Raw genomic sequence first — 17,493 nt, forward strand, 5'->3', positions numbered from 1 at the left:
AACATGAAATGTGGTAAACAAACTGATGTTTCCACATGGGCGCTATATTAGCTATTTCTGCACTTTGCCCTTCCATTAAGTTAACTGCCAGGCCTGGGCTGTTACAATCCAGCCTTCATCCTTCAATTACAGCCACACATTAACTCCGGACATTCTGAGCCTTTCTGATAGAGCCATTCTCAGGCAGGACTGTGAGCTCTCCTAAGAGTGTCTCCCGTCTCTTCTGTTCCCATCTTGAGCCCCCTCTGCTACTGGCAGCTCTGAGTTCTGAACAGGTTTATCACGAAGCCAGTTGCGGTCTCTCTTTATGGTGCATCCTTAAACCCAGGCATCCGTGTAAAGGAGAGCCCTAGTTATACAGACACATTATACTTCTCCCCTTTCAAAGAGAAGCCTTTCCTGCTTGTTGGGGGGTTTCTGCCTGATGCAGAGGGACGAGGAAGAAGAGTTGGCTAGCTTTGGGGAGCAGATTTAGAGTCGCATCTCATTGGAGGGGCTAGCTTTTTCCTGAGCTGCCAGACACTGCAGGCTCAACTGAGGCGCGGAGGTGCAATTCAGGCTGGTGAAACAGCGGGGGAAGCAGGACAGGCGGGGCTAGCGCGGCTCTGCAGCGGATCACAAGCACCCGCACACACACCACTCTCCCGCCGCCCCCGGCTCGCGCCTCGCTCCTTCCCACCCGGGCCGCAGAGACGCGGACCGGGAGTGGGGGGCCAGGGAGGGAAGAGGAAAAAGGCAGGCGCCGTGAAGCCGAGGAAAAGCTGGAGCGGCGCTGGTATTTCACCTGAGAGTCTGACCCGAATCCCGAAGCTCAGACCCCCTTCAGCAGCACCTTTGTCGGCAGCTAGGAGAGCGCGGCGGTGCCCAGGAACCCTCGAGTCCCGCTCCCAAGTCTTCCTGTGCCCGGTGCACCAGGATCCTCCCGGTGGGGGCCGCGCGGTGCCCCCAGGAAGGCGCGGAGCTTGGGGGACCGGCGTTGGCGCCCATCGTGGTGCGCCGGGAAAAGTGGAGGCGAGAAGAGCCTTGAGGGCAGAGTGCGAGGCCCTGCGGCCGCTGCCGCCCGCGGCGCCGCCTCCTGCCCTCTCCCCCAGGGTGAGTGCCGGGCTGTAGCGCACCGCCACCTCTACCGGGCGCGGGGGCGGCCGGGGGGGCCCTGGTGGCGCCCGTGGAAACTCCGCGGCCAGCGGACGGCAGGCGGACGCGTCTCTGGAGTCCGGAGAGGGGACTCTGAGCCGGGAGGACGTGGGTAGGGGCTGCTGCACCCGTGCCCGGGCAGAGATGCCTTTGGGCGGGATTTGGGCCAAAAGATAGGAGGCGGGAGCGCCGGAGGGAGCCGGCAGCCGTCCCGGGGGGTGGGGGGGACGGGCGAGCTGGGAGCGGCGGGGTGGGGGGGGAGGGTCTGGTCGGAGCAGGTAGTGCTGCTTGGGCAACCCGGTGAGTTGGCCGGTGGGGAGGAACTCGCTGGTCAACTCGTTAATTTTAAAGCAGTCAGTTTGGGAGTGCGGCAGGATAGTCAGGGGGCTGTGAGAAGGCGAGAGGTGGCCCCCGGGATGCCGGTGGTGGGGGCAGAGAGGAGAAGCCTGGAAAAGCTTGGAGGCGAATTCGCGCTTGGGTTCGTGGTCCTCGCAGCCCTCCTGCCTTGAGTGTGGGAGAACACTTTTTTCGGTTTTAAGACTCAGCGTGGAGAGAAAGCCTCCGTCCCAGGGGAGGAGAGACGTCTGCGGGGGGCAGAGACCGCAGCTACCGCCGGGTGCGCCCCCCACCCCAGGCGCGCCGGTTTTGGTCCCCCCTTTCTCTCCCGCCCCCACCTCCTTATTGGTGCTGGTTTGCAGCGCTCGGCTCCTGCGCCTTCGCTTCGCGTTTGAATCTGGCTCGCCCCTCCGTATTATGTCTGCACTCCGAAGGAAATTTGGGGACGATTACCAGGTAGTGACCACCTCGTCCAGCGGCTCGGGCTTGCAGCCTCAGGGGCCGGGCCAGGGCCCGCAGCAGCAGCTTGTGCCCAAGAAGAAGCGACAGCGGTTCGTGGACAAGAACGGCCGGTGCAATGTCCAACACGGCAACCTGGGCAGTGAGACGAGCCGCTACCTCTCGGACCTTTTACCACCCTGGTGGACCTCAAGTGGCGCTGGAACCTCTTCATCTTCATCCTCACCTATACAGTGGCCTGGCTCTTCATGGCGTCCATGTGGTGGGTGATCGCCTACACTCGGGGCGACCTGAACAAAGCCCACGTCGGCAACTACACGCCCTGCGTGGCCAATGTCTATAACTTCCCTTCGGCCTTCCTCTTCTTCATCGAGACCGAGGCCACCATCGGCTATGGCTACCGCTACATAACCGACAAGTGCCCCGAGGGCATCATCCTCTTCCTCTTCCAGTCCATTCTCGGCTCCATCGTGGACGCCTTCCTCATCGGCTGTATGTTCATCAAGATGTCCCAGCCCAAGAAGCGCGCGGAGACCCTGATGTTTAGCGAGCACGCGGTGATCTCTATGAGGGACGGGAAACTCACGCTCATGTTCCGAGTGGGCAACCTGCGCAACAGCCACATGGTCTCCGCGCAGATCCGCTGTAAGCTGCTCAAAGTAAGTGCTGTCCTCCCCCTCCCCACCTGGCGGCCGCCATTCCCCACGCTCGGGGGAATTAACCCACTAGAGAGCTACCTTCAGGCTCCTAGTCTGTCTTACGCTACAGGCAAACTTGTTTTTTCGGGGTGGAGGATGGGGCAGAGTACAATCGACAGTTCTGTTCTTTTCCCACCCATTCTCTTGCAGTTGTTTGTTTTATTCTTATTTATATTCATCGGACATACTTGTATCGCTTTCTGAAGGACTAATAACACTTACCGAGTGGTGTTGGCTCCTGGACTTCTGAGGTACAGGAATGCCCTGTTCTTCCTACCCTGGCTCTTTTCCTATTTAGAGAGCTTTGAATTTGTTGTCAGTACACGATTCCAGTAAACTTGAAGTAGTAAAACTGAACAGGCTTTTAGTCTGAAGACAAAAGGTGCTGAACTTACCTCAATTTTCACCTAAGGCTTTATTTATTTATTTGTAGTTCTCTCTCTTCCTCCTCCTCCCCCTCCCTAGTAGTACCAGCAAGTGGATTATTGCTTCAGGCCCAATAACTCTGTGGTTATCTTTTTAACAAGTACACAGATGGGAGAAGCAGTTTATAAAGTGAAAAAAGTAACACCTGGTTGTTATCAATTTTTATTTTTACTAAGTATTATCCTAGAGAAGTACTCTGTGCAAGCTGAGTGCTTTTCCTGCAGTCTCTTTAATTTTATTCTTAATTGCTTGTTTCTATGAAGCCTTTGTCGATTACAGATTTCACCTGAAACTTCCTAGTACCTATTAAAGAAGATTACTTCCTACCAACAGCCGTGTAAATGCAAAAAGAAATCGCTTCTGGAGTGATTTTTAAAGCAAGGTCCATCTAGTCGTTAGAGGGCACCACTACAAACAAGGAGAGAAGCCCACTCTGCACACTAACCCAATTAGAGTGAGGGATACAAGCCCAGTTCTCTGTGTGTTATTTATAGTTCATCTTTTTGAAGGATTCTCCTTAGTTTTCAAATGTTCATAAACTGAGAAAGATGACTGCAATACAATCTCAACAATTTATCTGACATTGCATAGAAAGCCATAGCCACATTCACAATTTTAGCACTAATAAAAATTTTAGGTTGACATTTTACCTTTGAAATTTCAATTCTATGTCCCAGGTCTATATGGTTTTATACAGCTTCAGTTTACATGGCAGTTAAAGTAGAACTGCGTGCTTTTAAAAAGTTTGGCTCTTGTGTTATTTTTATCATTCATTTATAAGGTCTTGCCCTAATCAATTTTGACTATCTTGCTCAGGATTGTGTTAAATTAAAGTAGCTCAGTTGTCCTGTCACTTCACATCATATGCATATACTTCCTATGCTATAGACAGTAAATAAACAAATTGTGTGTAGCTTTCTGGAAAATTTTTAATCTAGTTCCAATGTATATGTTAATTAAGATAATTGTGTAATTTGAGTGGATCATATTCTTTATAAAACTCCAACGAGCTGCATGTAATTTTTAAAACATTTTAACTTAGTGTATCCTGCTATGGACCACTGTTTGAACTGAGATATTTGGATCAGGCTAAACATGCTGTAGACATGTTTGTTGTATGTGCCTGTTTCTATGTATAGAACAAGATACATAGCCTCTTTTTTAGGTTAGGTGTACTGGGCACATTTTGTAAATATATTGCAAAAGTCTCTCGTGGAAGCCATGTTTGTGTGTCACTTTGAGATTCTTACTGAAGAATAGTTTACCATATTGATTGATCTACTAGAAATTAAAAATTAGACCTTAAAGGTCAGTTATTGCTATTCTCTAGTGTTTCAAACATATAAATAATTTATTAAATCATATCTTTTTAAGGAAACATATTTAGATGTTTGTAGATTGATCAGAAGTCAGAAATAAATAGAATTAATATACATAGCATGTTTTGGTTATGTTTTTGCTTTTTACAAAGTTATAGTGAATCTAAAGCCCTGGGTCTCTAGTGATTCAGGACGCTGATAGTGATTTTTCTGCATGAGACCATGTAGCGCATGTACTGTAAGAAGTGTCTTTATTAAAAAAATAGTTTTCTAGTGTTGGAAAATTTGGAGCAAGGTGCTATATTAACACAAGGTGATTAAAAACATCTAATTAAAACAATATGTATACTATTAAAATTCTTTACTTTTGATATGTTGGGAACATGTCAGGGTTAAAAGTAAAATTGATTGGCATGTGGCATCAGTTTATATCTAAACAAAATTATGATGAAATTCTGTCCTGATTTTTTTGTGAAGGGAGAGGGTTGATGAGTGGCAACTCTTCATCCAGTCGCTTACTGTAGTTTGCTTGAAGTTGATTTGTCCAGTAGCCATGGTGACTAAAATGAATTCTCAGAGTTCTTGTCATTTCCTTAGACTTCATTAAAAAGGAGCCATGTTTTATTGGGAAAATGATAACATTCAGCAAAATTAGAGGGAAGATTTGCTTTTAGTAAATGACTCTTATTTTCTCTTAGGGACTGAGATGAAGTGACCCAAAGCAGCCAACTATATTTTTAAAGTGAAGCTATACCAAAAGCTTAAAGCAATAATATTTTGATGTTAGTCTTATACATCTTATTAAATATTGTTACACATTTCAGTTTCTTTTCTTAACCCATGTTTGAGATTTTAAATGTAAAATTTATGTATCTTTAATACAAAGAAATACATAGATTTTTAAGGCAACAAAAGCTTAATATTTAACAATAGTTATTATAGTCTGTATGAGTTCTTCCTATTACCTAATTTAATTTCATTTGTATTTTTTTCTATTGCTGTTTTCTTATTTGCTGAGTAAAGCCTATTGTAAACATTAATGTAAGAATTCTATTTGATGATTGTAAAGCGCTTTCTATTCTTGCAAAGACAGTAAGAACATTCATGTGGCTTTCTAATCCTCACCACTGTGAGGTTTTTCATGCATTTTTGGGGGTTCTCTTTCTTGATGGAAGTTTTTTTTATAGTTTTTCTGCTTAATTATTAACTGTTGTTAACTTACATGAAAGCAAATTTTATTTCAACTCTATTCCTATCTTCTGAGCTTGCAAATACTGAAATTTATTTTGATATTTAAATATAGATCTTCCAACTGTGTGCTTGGAGTGATCAGTCCTTTTCTACTTAGGAAAAAATGAAAGTAGATTAAATAAAAATTTTAGAATATAATTGGAAATTATTCTTTAAAATTTATAATATTATTATAAATACAGCTATAGGAAGCTCTTTTAAGATGAGTGGTCTTTCTCTTTTCATCCCCATATTTTTTTTTTTTTTGAATTTTCAGTTTATTTTAGCTGTCTTTTTTAAGAAATCTAAAATATAGGAACTAATGAATGGCACAGTTGTGTTAAGTTAACATAACATCCAGTTTAAAATTTTAATAAAAATGCCTGAGTTAGGGAGTTGAGACTAATGGTTGATACTTTGGACCTTGTAATTTAGTGTTGGATTAAAAGGATTTGGAAATCTCACTCCTTCCCACAAATCTAATACTAATGGTCGACTGCCCTAGACTTCCATCTTAATAGGGAAAGATTTAAACTTTTTGATGCATCATGTAAGAGCTTGCACACTTACTGTCAAGAAGCCATTATACTTACATGTATGCATTTGTATATGTGTGTGTATGTATAGATACTCGGTCAAACCTTGTTTACATAAAGTAAGCATAAAATCAACTATTGTTAGATACATAATTTAAAATTAAGTGGTAAAGATATTTTTTTCTCATGGAAATATAATTTTATTTTTTCATATTTTTATTCATGGAAAATAGTCATCATCTTTCTTTCCTAGGATGTCAGCTATGTAACCCTTAAACTCTCAGTTGGTGAAAAGTAATGGTTCCCAGTTATCTTTTAATATATCACTTATATTATTTTTATAGTCATGTTTTCTATTCTCCATTTATATGGATACTCAAAATTGGATGTTATCTGGTTTCCTCATATGATTGTGATCCAGTGAAGATGCTATAAGAAACAAAATTGAACCTGCAAAACTAATAAGCTCTTCATTCTCTTCATATGTCTTAATCTTTTAGCCACAGTGATTCCTGGACCATATAATTCCTGATTTTTTTCCATATATTTATTAGTTTGTCTTCATTCTATACCTTGCACTTAAATGTCATTATGATTTTTGACTCTATATGACCCTATTTTATATGACTGACTCTTTTCCCCAGTTGATCTTGGCCAGTTTGCACTTTAGTTTTAATCTTGAGATTATTAGTCATCTCTTTTAAATAAAATAATTCACAAATGAATATCTATTAAAAAAAACACTCTTATCCTGAACATTATACATGTGGCTAGTAAAAAGATTCAAGGAGTCTAGGACTGAGTACCCCAGAACTCTTGGGCTAGATCTTAATGTCAGTGAGGTTTTTTTAGGTGGGTTTATTATGTCTTATTAAAAAAGTAAAGTTCGTATTTAGCCTAGCTTTGCTTTCTCTGACACAAGTACAATAATTCTGTAATAGGTATAGAACTTGGGTTCCTTTTAAAGACTATAATTATTCTTCTTTTAAATAATAGTAATATGTTGTTTTGTTTGTTTTTTATTTTTAATATGGTTCCTGCAAAGTACAGGGTGGCTTGTGCTTAGGGGAATACAGCATGAACAGAAATAAGGGCACAAAGACCCACAAATACACAGCAGTAGGTAAGAACAAATGAAGAGAAGCAGGGAAAAACACTTGATGGATTTGAGGGTGTTTGGTGAGTAGGAGGACAATGTGTAAGTAGGGTTACAAATCCCATCCACAGTTATTATTATAAATTCCATAAAAAGTCCCCAAGGAATTATAAAGCTGTTCTTTCATTTGAATGGAGTAAAAGCCTCACAAAAATTTATTACAAGATAAATTACATTCCATTCTTTAAGTTAACTTTCTTTTCACAAAAATGAACATATTTTTATGGGATAATTGGCTTAGCATTAAAAAATCTTTATTTTAGGTTTGATGTTGGTCATATTTTTTCCACCTGAATATTGATGGGATTTCAAACTTAAGGAGTAAAAAATGTACAATTGTAGTTTATCCAGATGAAATTCTAGGTCCATACTTTCCTCTGCCTGACTCTAATTTTGGTCTGATCCCAAAACCATTGCCAGAACAGCTTTGAGTCACAAGACGTTGTTGTTCTTTATCTTTGTACCTGCTTTTGGCTCATTTCCTAATTTTAGATTCCACATGGTACCCTGATGTCATTGCGTGTAATTTTCTAACTTCAGCATATATTCAACATACACATAGACACACACATTGCCCATTTAAAGAGAAGTGAAATTTCAGATAGAATAGGGGAGAGATGGTAGGCAAGAAGAGCCACCCTCTCCATCTTCACCTGCTTTGTTTTCTTTTCCTTTCTGAACCACTGGCCCTCATTGCCTTTTCCAATGGAGACGTGTGAAAGGTGGTAGAGGCGTAGATCAAGTCTTAGAATATGATAAAGGTGCATTTCACATGTCAGATGTTAGTGATTAAATGTTTTTTTTCTTTTTTCCCCAGATTCCCCTTGCTTGATTCTGAGCTAGGAAAGGTCACAACAGTTAAAATTATAGCACAGTTATGGGTTAGAGAGATGGGAGAAAGAGAGCAAAGAGATTGATTGTGTTGGTGAAGTTTGTCCATGTTGAATGAATGTGGTCAACTGACCACAAATTTCCCAGAAGGGGAATGAACAAACGTGGATCTGGTTATGCCAAGGGTAGTTGTAACTGTATCCCAGAGCACTGTGTGTGTATGTGTGTGTGTCTTTGGATATGTACTCAGCAGTCTTTCACTATAATAAGAAAGATATTTGTAAAGTACGTGACCACGATAATCCCTTCCAAGCATCTATGACTTTTGATTCTTTTTTCACCTATAGAATTTGTAATTGATTATCTTGCAGGCCTTTTTGGACTCTAAGGGAGTTCAAAGTCATTTGACATTAGCTGCTTCTTTGAAATTAGTACTTGTGACTATAAAATGAGTCACAAACCCTAAGTTCTAGACGTAAATCCATGTGACTTCTAACTGAAGGATATATAACAGAAATAGTATATTTCAATAATAATATTTTATTACAAATAATAACTTTATTGCTGAAATCTAAATTGTATAAAATAATTTCAAATATCTATGATATTCTACTTATAATTTATTTGGACAATAAATTTAAACAAACTTTATGCCTTAGATTTCCTTGATTTTTCTCTTAATTCCCAGAATTTTCTATATGCAACCAGCCAGAAAAGCTTTAAAATTTCAAAGAGATCTTTATTTCCTTTCGAAAAGTTATTCTATACAACTGAAAATAAAAGTTACATGGAAGTCATTCTGAGGTCCTAGTGTTTTCAAATTATGTTCTAAATTTTAAAGAATTAACTAATTTTCCATGAGCTGTTTTTCATTCCACCTTTCCCCCACTTATTCATCCAATAGTTTCAAGACTCTTAAGTGATTATTTCATCAAGTAAAGTCAACCTCAGAAATTTTAATAATTTACCACATTAATCTTAACCTTTAGCAGGTATTTTGAATTAATTTTTTGATTTTGACTGTATCTCTTTACATATTTTTATGTAAAAATGATCATGATTCTGTGTTCCCTTTGGAATTAGGAGGTATAATTTATAGAGCTAAAAGATACAACATAGACTAGGTGCAAACTGCTTTACTAATGAAAGATTCTTCTTTTATCAAAATTCTTAAGATAACATAATAAATTAAGGTTAAATAGGTTTTTCTCTAAATTTTTTCTGCCTATTATCAACATTTCTGAGTGAAATGCAGTAATTGTTATATAAATAAGATTATTAGAAATAGATGAAATATTATTGCTACTGATTTATTACATACTCAAGGTACAGATCACAGTTTAATTTTATAAAGGCATATACATAAATCCTCTTTTTTCTTTGTGTTTGTCATGTATGTATTACAATTCCTTGAGGAATAGTTCTCAAACTCCAGTTATACAAGTTGAGAAACTTAAAACTATCATAGGCTTTTTTCCCCCCTTGCTCCAGAAAATCTCTAGAATTGCACCAGAATTAGAAAATCCTGGATTATAATTCCTTGTAAGCCTAGAATAGAATGTGCCTGCTTCTAAAGATATATTTGGTAGGCATATATTAGTTTCTGGAATATTGTATTTGGCTGAGCGTTGATAAGATAACCTTGCTCTTGCCAGGAGCTCTGACTTCAAACAATTCCAGTTCTACAAGCACCTGCCAATCTCTTCCCAATCTTTAAATAGAAAAGCTTTCCTTTTAATTCACAGTGATTAATAGGCTTCCCAGTCTACTACAGAGTCACAGAAGCAAACAGAAATTAGTGAGGTAAGCATATTGATAGTTGAAATATCTCTTAACCAAACAAAATGGAAGAAGACTTGAAAGATAAAATTGTGGATATATGTAGTACTGCAGAGTCATTTAAATAAAGGTTTAGGTTTACCCACTGGGAAATAATTTCCAATGAATGTGTAGAGAATTTCACTTATCTAAAAAAGATGTAATTGTGAAAAACTTTATTCAGTGAAATGAAGTATTATTTTCCCTATAGTATCACAAAATAAATGCAGTTGTTAATTTTGTTTCTGCCAAGACTTAGGATATAAAGCATTTGGAGGAGGGTATAGGCATAATTTCGAGTATATGGAACACATTTTTAAAATCAGAAGATAATGTGGAGTCTGAATGAAATAGATTCATGCATATTTAAGTGTAAATTACCTATATATGAATTAACTGCCTTGCTAAAAATAAGCTATTTCTTGTTCTAGGTTGGCATTTTCCTGATAGCCAGTCTGTTTGTAGGCCACTTCTTTTCATGGGTTGTAGAATGAGCAGAGAATATGAAGCTAATAGCTTACTCTGAGAATGAGGCACATGTATAAATAACAAATATAAGAATGAGGGAGATGAATTTCAGTCTTGGTGTATTATATAAAAGTAAGAAAAATATATGTTCTTTGGGGGAAATTATTTTAAAATGAATAGGAAAGTGAGCTTAAAATTATATTTGTGAATATTTTTATTTCCTGCAGGAAAAGCAGAGCTTAGAATAGTTGGTAAAATGACCTAAATTCTGATATTAACTAGAAATGTCAGAATACCACCTTGTGTTTATATAGCACCTGTTTCTTAGTAGGTGGGAGAACAATGACCCAGGATTTTTGCTTTTATTTTTGCTTTGTATTTAGCTTTTATTTTGCTACATAATCAATATAACTATACAACTGTATACTTGGAAAGTTCTGCTGGCTTAGAAATGATTAGTTTTCTCCAACATTGGTTGTTAGAGCTGCTGTTTTTATTTTTGCACCATCAGGTTTTTCTGTTTGTTTGTTTTTTTTTCCCTTGTCAGTAGTCATTTTCTTCTTCTTTTTAAAAATTTAATCAACTACTCCTAGGGCAGAGAAGAAAAATAGTCTCTGTCTTTTCATTGGATGTTTTTCCTACTCAAAACTCCTGAGTATCACTAATTACAAAGTAGCTTCATTAAATGAGTAGCTTTGTTTTTAAGAATCTGCAATTGCTGCTGTAACAATTTGTCACCAACTTTAAAGTCTTGGTTCTATTTTGCTGTGGAGGGCAGCTCACTATATACCATAGTTCTCAGTGTTTTCAAGCTCATTTACAAAACCTCTGTCTTTTCTGGAACTCTAAGAGTAAAGACTCTGTCTTCAATCTACTGATTCATTGGACAGATCAGTGTTATGGAGTCTGTTTTGTTTATTAAATTAGCTTTGCAAAGAGTCTCTTAAAATATATTGGATTCTTCCAAACCCCATTTGACCAGCAGCAAGCCTCCCTCCACCCTGATTTTTCTGTATGCAACTGCTTAACCCAGCTTTTATTTTACCAGCATCAGCATGTAAACCTAAATATTTGCTTTTGTGGTCCTTGTAAGTAAGATAAGGAATACGAATATGCAAAGACCAGATATGGAAAATGAATAGAAAAGGGAATTAAGTTTATTTTCATGGCTTGCTAATTGTTTATAATCATGTGTATACTTTTTTTTCACCATGTAAGCAGTTTGTTGAATTAACCTTTTCAGTGATTTTTATTGAATGCCACTGTCTTATAAAAATTTTAGTAAGCTACAAGTTTGTCTAATATAGATATTTTAAACTACATTTTGACTTAGATTCATTTGAGCATAAATTTTCACTATTTTTACAATTCGTTAAATAGGTAGAGAAATGAACAACTTTAATGCAGTTATTTAGTAGTAGTTCGAAAACCACTAGTTAACAGCATCTGCTTTTATTTTTATTATGTGAGCTGTTGTGTACATAACATTATTTAATATGATAACATCTTCACTATTCTAGTTTATATCTATTTATTACTTTTCAAATGTCCTGGAAAAATAAATTATTATGCTTGTTTTGTAATAATGCAGTAAATCTGTTTTTAAATTATGATCAACCTTTTATCTTTAACTAACTCCATAAGAATTGCCTACTTATATGCTTTGAGAGGAAGAAACATCTGGCATGCAGTGTGTTATCATTTAGTGATTTATGTCAAGCCATAGCACATGTACAGTTAGTTCCACAGTTTGTGTTAACAGCCATTGTTGGACCAGGCGTTTCTCCAAAGCTCATGAGTTAGGGACTGGTAATTATAGTAAGTCGTATATTATAAATAATGCATGTATGTTCCACATGAGTTATGTGGGATTTCGGCCCATTTGCTAGAACATAGCCGCATAATGATTTGTTTGGATTTTGTTGCAGATGATTGATAGTGCAGAATGTTGGCAATAATGTAAATTACTGTTGGGCTTCCTTGCAAATTTCAGTACAAGTGGTGATTTCTTCTCTTTTTCTGTGTGCTTGTCTAGTCTCGGCAGACACCTGAGGGTGAGTTCCTTCCCCTTGATCAACTTGAACTGGATGTAGGTTTTAGTACAGGGGCAGATCAACTTTTTCTTGTTTCCCCCCTCACGATTTGCCACGTGATCGATGCCAAAAGCCCCTTTTATGACCTATCTCAGCGAAGCATGCAAAGTGAACAGTTCGAGATTGTCGTCATCCTAGAAGGCATTGTGGAAACAACTGGTGAGTAAAAACATAGCTATGCCATCAAATTTCTTTATTCCATAATAACTTTATATTACATGCATAATACCTCTCATAGATTGGGCTAAATGTCTCAGCTTGCAATAATGGAAGTAATGATTTGTCTGTTATTCTTTGTAACATTCAGTTGATACTGCTTTGAAAATGAAGATTTATTGTTGTGATGATTGCATGTGTAATGTTAACTCAGAAATACTTACTGCAAGACAAAAAAGGGAACTGAGATGACTCCTGGAAATGATTATGATGTTCTAGTTTAATTGTGGAGTTGGATTTCCTATAATCATATTTTTTAAAAGGTTTAAGGTTAAAATAAATTCAGGGCAATTAGTGAGCAGCCTGAACTCAGCAGGCATATTCTTGCCTTAGAGATGGTGATTTGGGTGTCACTGATAGAGCTTTGATATGCTACTAAGTGCAACCTCAGTGGAAAATTCCCTGTGTGTACATGTATATGTGTGTGTGCGCGTGTGCTAAAGCAGCATTTTAATTTCAAAGTAGGTCAGTAGATTTCCCCAGCTGAACCTTGACAAAAAAATATTTAAAAAGAAAATTTCTTCCTTTTCTGCTTTGCTATAGCTAGCTGTGTGCTGTATGTTATTCTTTAAGATGCAATGTTGGTAATGCTGCGAATACTCACAATTTGCTACTCTCTGAGGAGAACAAGGTTGGCAAAAGAAAAATAACAGTAAATCAGAGTGTATTATTTGGGACCTAAGCATTGCCAGTTGGTTCGCAATCTGCTGGATGCTTGAGACTAACAATGGAATATCTACATAGTTATATCTATCAGTCTATCTTGAGTTTTATCCTTGCTACAAATAGTGAGAAAGCAGAAATATTTTCACTTTCCTTTTTTTCTGGCAATATCATTCTAGTCATTTTAAAGTGCTAGTTATTATGTATAAACTATAGCACTGAAAGTTTTAATAACATTGGCAATAATATAGATGCATTCAAGCCTTATGTCAAGGTAGATGTTACAAAAGGAAAGAATCTCCCACCTTGACATAAAGCTTTGTCTAAGGAGTAGGGGGAGGCAAGCCATTGTAATATTATACATCTGCTAGATAATACATATTTGAAATGTCGGCAAGATACTTAATCTCTATAAACTTCTTTTTTTCTCTCTGAAAGGAGAAAGATATAATAATCACCTTGAAGCTACTTGTTGTATTACTATTATTTTGTTAACATTAGTGCTTCACTTTAAAATTTAAGGTTTGGAGGACAATGAGTAAAGACTTAATTCATCAATCTTTATCTGGAATTTGATTTCTGTGGACAATTTTATGGTTTAAATTCTCTAGATTTTTAACTTACAATTGAAATCATGTGATAGTATATTTTAAAAAATATATTGATAAATGATGAAACCAATCTGTAAAAGCTTCTAGTTCAAGAAATCTTTAAATTTAAGTTTTATTCTCCTCATTTATTGAAGTAATAATATATTGTTAGCGCTTAAACAGCAGATGGTTTTTATTGATTTGTTTTTATAGCATATGGTTCTACTTTTGACACAGCTGGTTTTTATTTATTAATTGCTTATTATTCTAATCACTGCCACAGTGAAGTTTCTGTTTCACTTGACGGTCTCAGAAACATTTCACTAGTGATTTCTGTCTACCTATCTATCCATTCATCCATTTTTCCCTACTTATCTCTAGTTAGTGTGTATCTCTTAGGAATGAGAAAATTCTTCTACAAAATCACAATATAATTAAGAAAAAAATCAGAATATTAGACAATGATACAGTACTATTACTTAGCTCATACGCTACCTTCAGTTGTTCTCGTAATTTCCATCATGGCTATTTTTTCCTGGTTCAACATCAATTTAAGGATTACGCCCTTCTTTGTTTACTTGTCTTCTCAGTCTCAAGATGGAATAGTTCCTCAACCTTACTTTGTGTTCTTGACCTTGATGTACTTGAAGTGTAAAGGCCAGGTATTTAATGTCTCTCAACTTGGATTTGTCCAAGCCTTCCTTATTCATTAGTTCTTTCAAATTTTGCCTTCTACATGGGCATCTTAAGGGAATACTGAAGCGGACTGTTTTTAAAATACTCGTATGTGTTCTTGACTGAAGTGTCTCCATCAGATTTCAGAGGATCATGGTTAGTAAATGATATTCAACATAAAGTAATTTGGAGTTTTGTAACATTAAATTATTCATGAGGACTGTAGATTTCATTTAAACAATTTCTCTCTTCTCCTTTTTTTTTAAAAAATAATGAACTGGCAGAGAGTACTTTCCACAGAAAATGTGGAAACTTGACTGGAAACTGAATTTCTTATTTAGAGATCGCCTTTCATGGAGAAAAGAATAAAGTCTACCTCCTCTTAACCTCTTAACTAAGCCTGTTTTCTAGATCCAGTATAGCAAGAAAAACAGCAAAACATTACTCATAATTTATACATGTTATTTCATGGAAACTTTGATATTTTGTTTGTGTATATGCTCTAACTAATTAAATCATGTACTGTTCAAACTCTGTAAAATCTGTCTATATTCTCAGACCTTCCTGAGTCTGGTAAAAATATCATAAACATTCTTATGTCCATATGATCATTTAAAATTATACTGAGGCTTATTTAGATTCATTTTTCAGGATGTTTCCTCCTTTATCCTTTCATTCATAATACTTTCTCATAATAGTTATTTGCTTAGAATAAGGCAAATATGATCTTTGGGGATGTTTTGAACATCAGTAATACCATTTTAGCTCCAGTGTTTTTTTTGTTTGTTTGTTTGTTTCACAGGCTTGTGACTGTTTACTCAATGTAACTTTTCATCATACTTAACGTTAAACCACTAAGATTTTTTTAAATCACTCATTCATTCACTAGATAAATATATGAATACATGCTCTGTACTTGGAAAATATTTGAAATTCTGGCAATATAAAGCATGCTTCCCAGGCTTAGGTTGACAGTCAGGAAAGGTCTCTCTGAGAAGGAGATACCAAAGTGGAGACTTGCCTGTCAAGAAGGACCTTCTAGGTCTGTCTGGAGGAGAGCACAGCAGAGCTGAGAAGCAACTGGTACAAGGATCCTGAGTTGGGAACCAACCTAACTGATTCCAGGAACTAAAAGAAGGAGGTGGATGGTTAGGATAGAGTGAGCAATGTAGAGTGTGGGGTGAGAAGTCAGAGAGGTGGGGGGGCACCTCTACATGACAGAGGATTATATTGCATTGCTCCAGCAAGTGCTGGGATTTGATTCAAAAGCAAAGCCTGCATTGAAATGCTAAGAGTAGTAATTTAGTAATCTCAAACTCTATATAACTGACAAAAAGCTTTTTTTCATATAAACTGGATTGCATGCAGTTTACTTAAAAACAAGTGACCCCAATGCCTAGGGAATGTATTAAACTTTTGACAGTTTTTGTATTAATAGTACTAAACTTACAGCCTTTACCCCCCAGCACAGGCACACCATTGCTCACTTGGCTGCAATCCTCTGATGAGGATCTTCTGATGTCATTTGGTTTTTGCCTCTTTCTTTCCTGTAGTCACAGTGGGAGTGGTGGTGGTGATGAGGAGGGGGGTGGAAAATTAGAAGCTTTCTCATTTCCTTGAGTCTCAGCTTCCAGCTCAAGACTCACAAATAATTACTTTCCCCACCTCCTTGGAAATACTCCTCAGTGATCAGGTTCAGGGATGCTGCCTTGCTTGTTTCTAATGAGCTGGTCTTTCACTTCAAGGAACAGAACATCCACCTCTTCATGAATAACCTCTGCTTCTTGGCTCACACAGCAAATTTCTAAACATAGGTTACCTCCAACTCTTGCTCTCTTTGCTGCTTCTCCCAGGAGGGAGAGCACTGCTAGCGGCAAACAGCATTGCAGATTTGGCTCATTAGAACTCGATGCTTTCAAACTTCAATCTGCTCTCCGCTGCTATTTGGCAGTCTTCTTAATTGTCTTTTCTGCACTCCCAGGCTCTGTCCCCATGGGATCTATTTTAGCCCTTTTCTCTCTTTCCATGCCCCTAGTCCCAGCTGTCCTGTGCCTTAGCGTACCATCTTTCCACCTAGTCTATCAAAAAGAATGTGATGCTTCAATTTTGATACTTTTTTTTTTTTGCCCTCTTTGTCCGTTTCTCATAACTATCTTCTCTTTTTCTTTGCTGGTGTCTGTGAGTAAAATATCTTTATTCTTCTTCAAAACCATCTCCTTTATCATTATGTTTATTATCTGTGACTCAAATGCCAATACTTATCATACCTAATACTTAAAATAACTGACTCTCATTTCTCTCAAACGTGTTCCAGGGTGTTCTTCATGAAAAAACATAATCCAATTATTTATTCCTTTATACTCAAGGTTCTTTCTGGAATTCAGAGACACCACATTCTCTCTCTCCTTCTTTTTTGTTTCTTCTAATTTTTATTTTCCAGTTGTTCCTTATAACCTGTATGACTGCCTCTCCCTATAATTTTTTCCTGGATCGCTGCCCTTCCCTCCTTTCCTTTTGAATCAAACTACTTGATTTTTTTTTTTAATGAATCCACAAAGTACTTTCAAGTCTGTTATTTCTCTTATCTCCAGCTATGAGAAGGAAATGGCAACCCACTCCAGTATTCTTGCCTGGAGAATCCCATGGACAGAGGAGCCTGGGAAGCTACAGTTCATAGGGTCGCAAGAGTCGGACACGACTTAGCGACTAAACTTCTACTATGAAGTCTCTCATTCAGTTGTGTCTGACTCTTTGTGACCCTGTGGACTGTAGCCCACCAGGCTCCTCTGTCCATGGGATTCTCCAGGCAAGAATACTGGAGTGGGTTGCCATTTCCTTCTCCAGG

General features: G+C 37.9%; 1 protein-coding gene across 1 annotated transcript in view; it reads left to right on the forward strand.

The window, feature by feature from the left end:
- The first annotated feature begins 1,873 nt into the window (after positions 1 to 1,873).
- Positions 1,874 to 17,493, forward strand: part of KCNJ3 (potassium inwardly rectifying channel subfamily J member 3) — a 192,551-nt gene continuing 176,931 nt past the window's right edge. The window contains 3 exon segments of the mRNA XM_005896461.2: positions 1,874 to 2,095; positions 2,098 to 2,588; positions 12,447 to 12,663. Coding sequence (XP_005896523.2) covers positions 1,888 to 2,095; positions 2,098 to 2,588; positions 12,447 to 12,663 — 916 coding nt within the window. The 5' untranslated portion in view covers positions 1,874 to 1,887.

Source organism: Bos mutus, chromosome 2 (genome assembly GCF_027580195.1).
Source record: "Bos mutus isolate GX-2022 chromosome 2, NWIPB_WYAK_1.1, whole genome shotgun sequence".
NCBI classification, from domain to species: Eukaryota; Metazoa; Chordata; class Mammalia; order Artiodactyla; family Bovidae; genus Bos; species Bos mutus.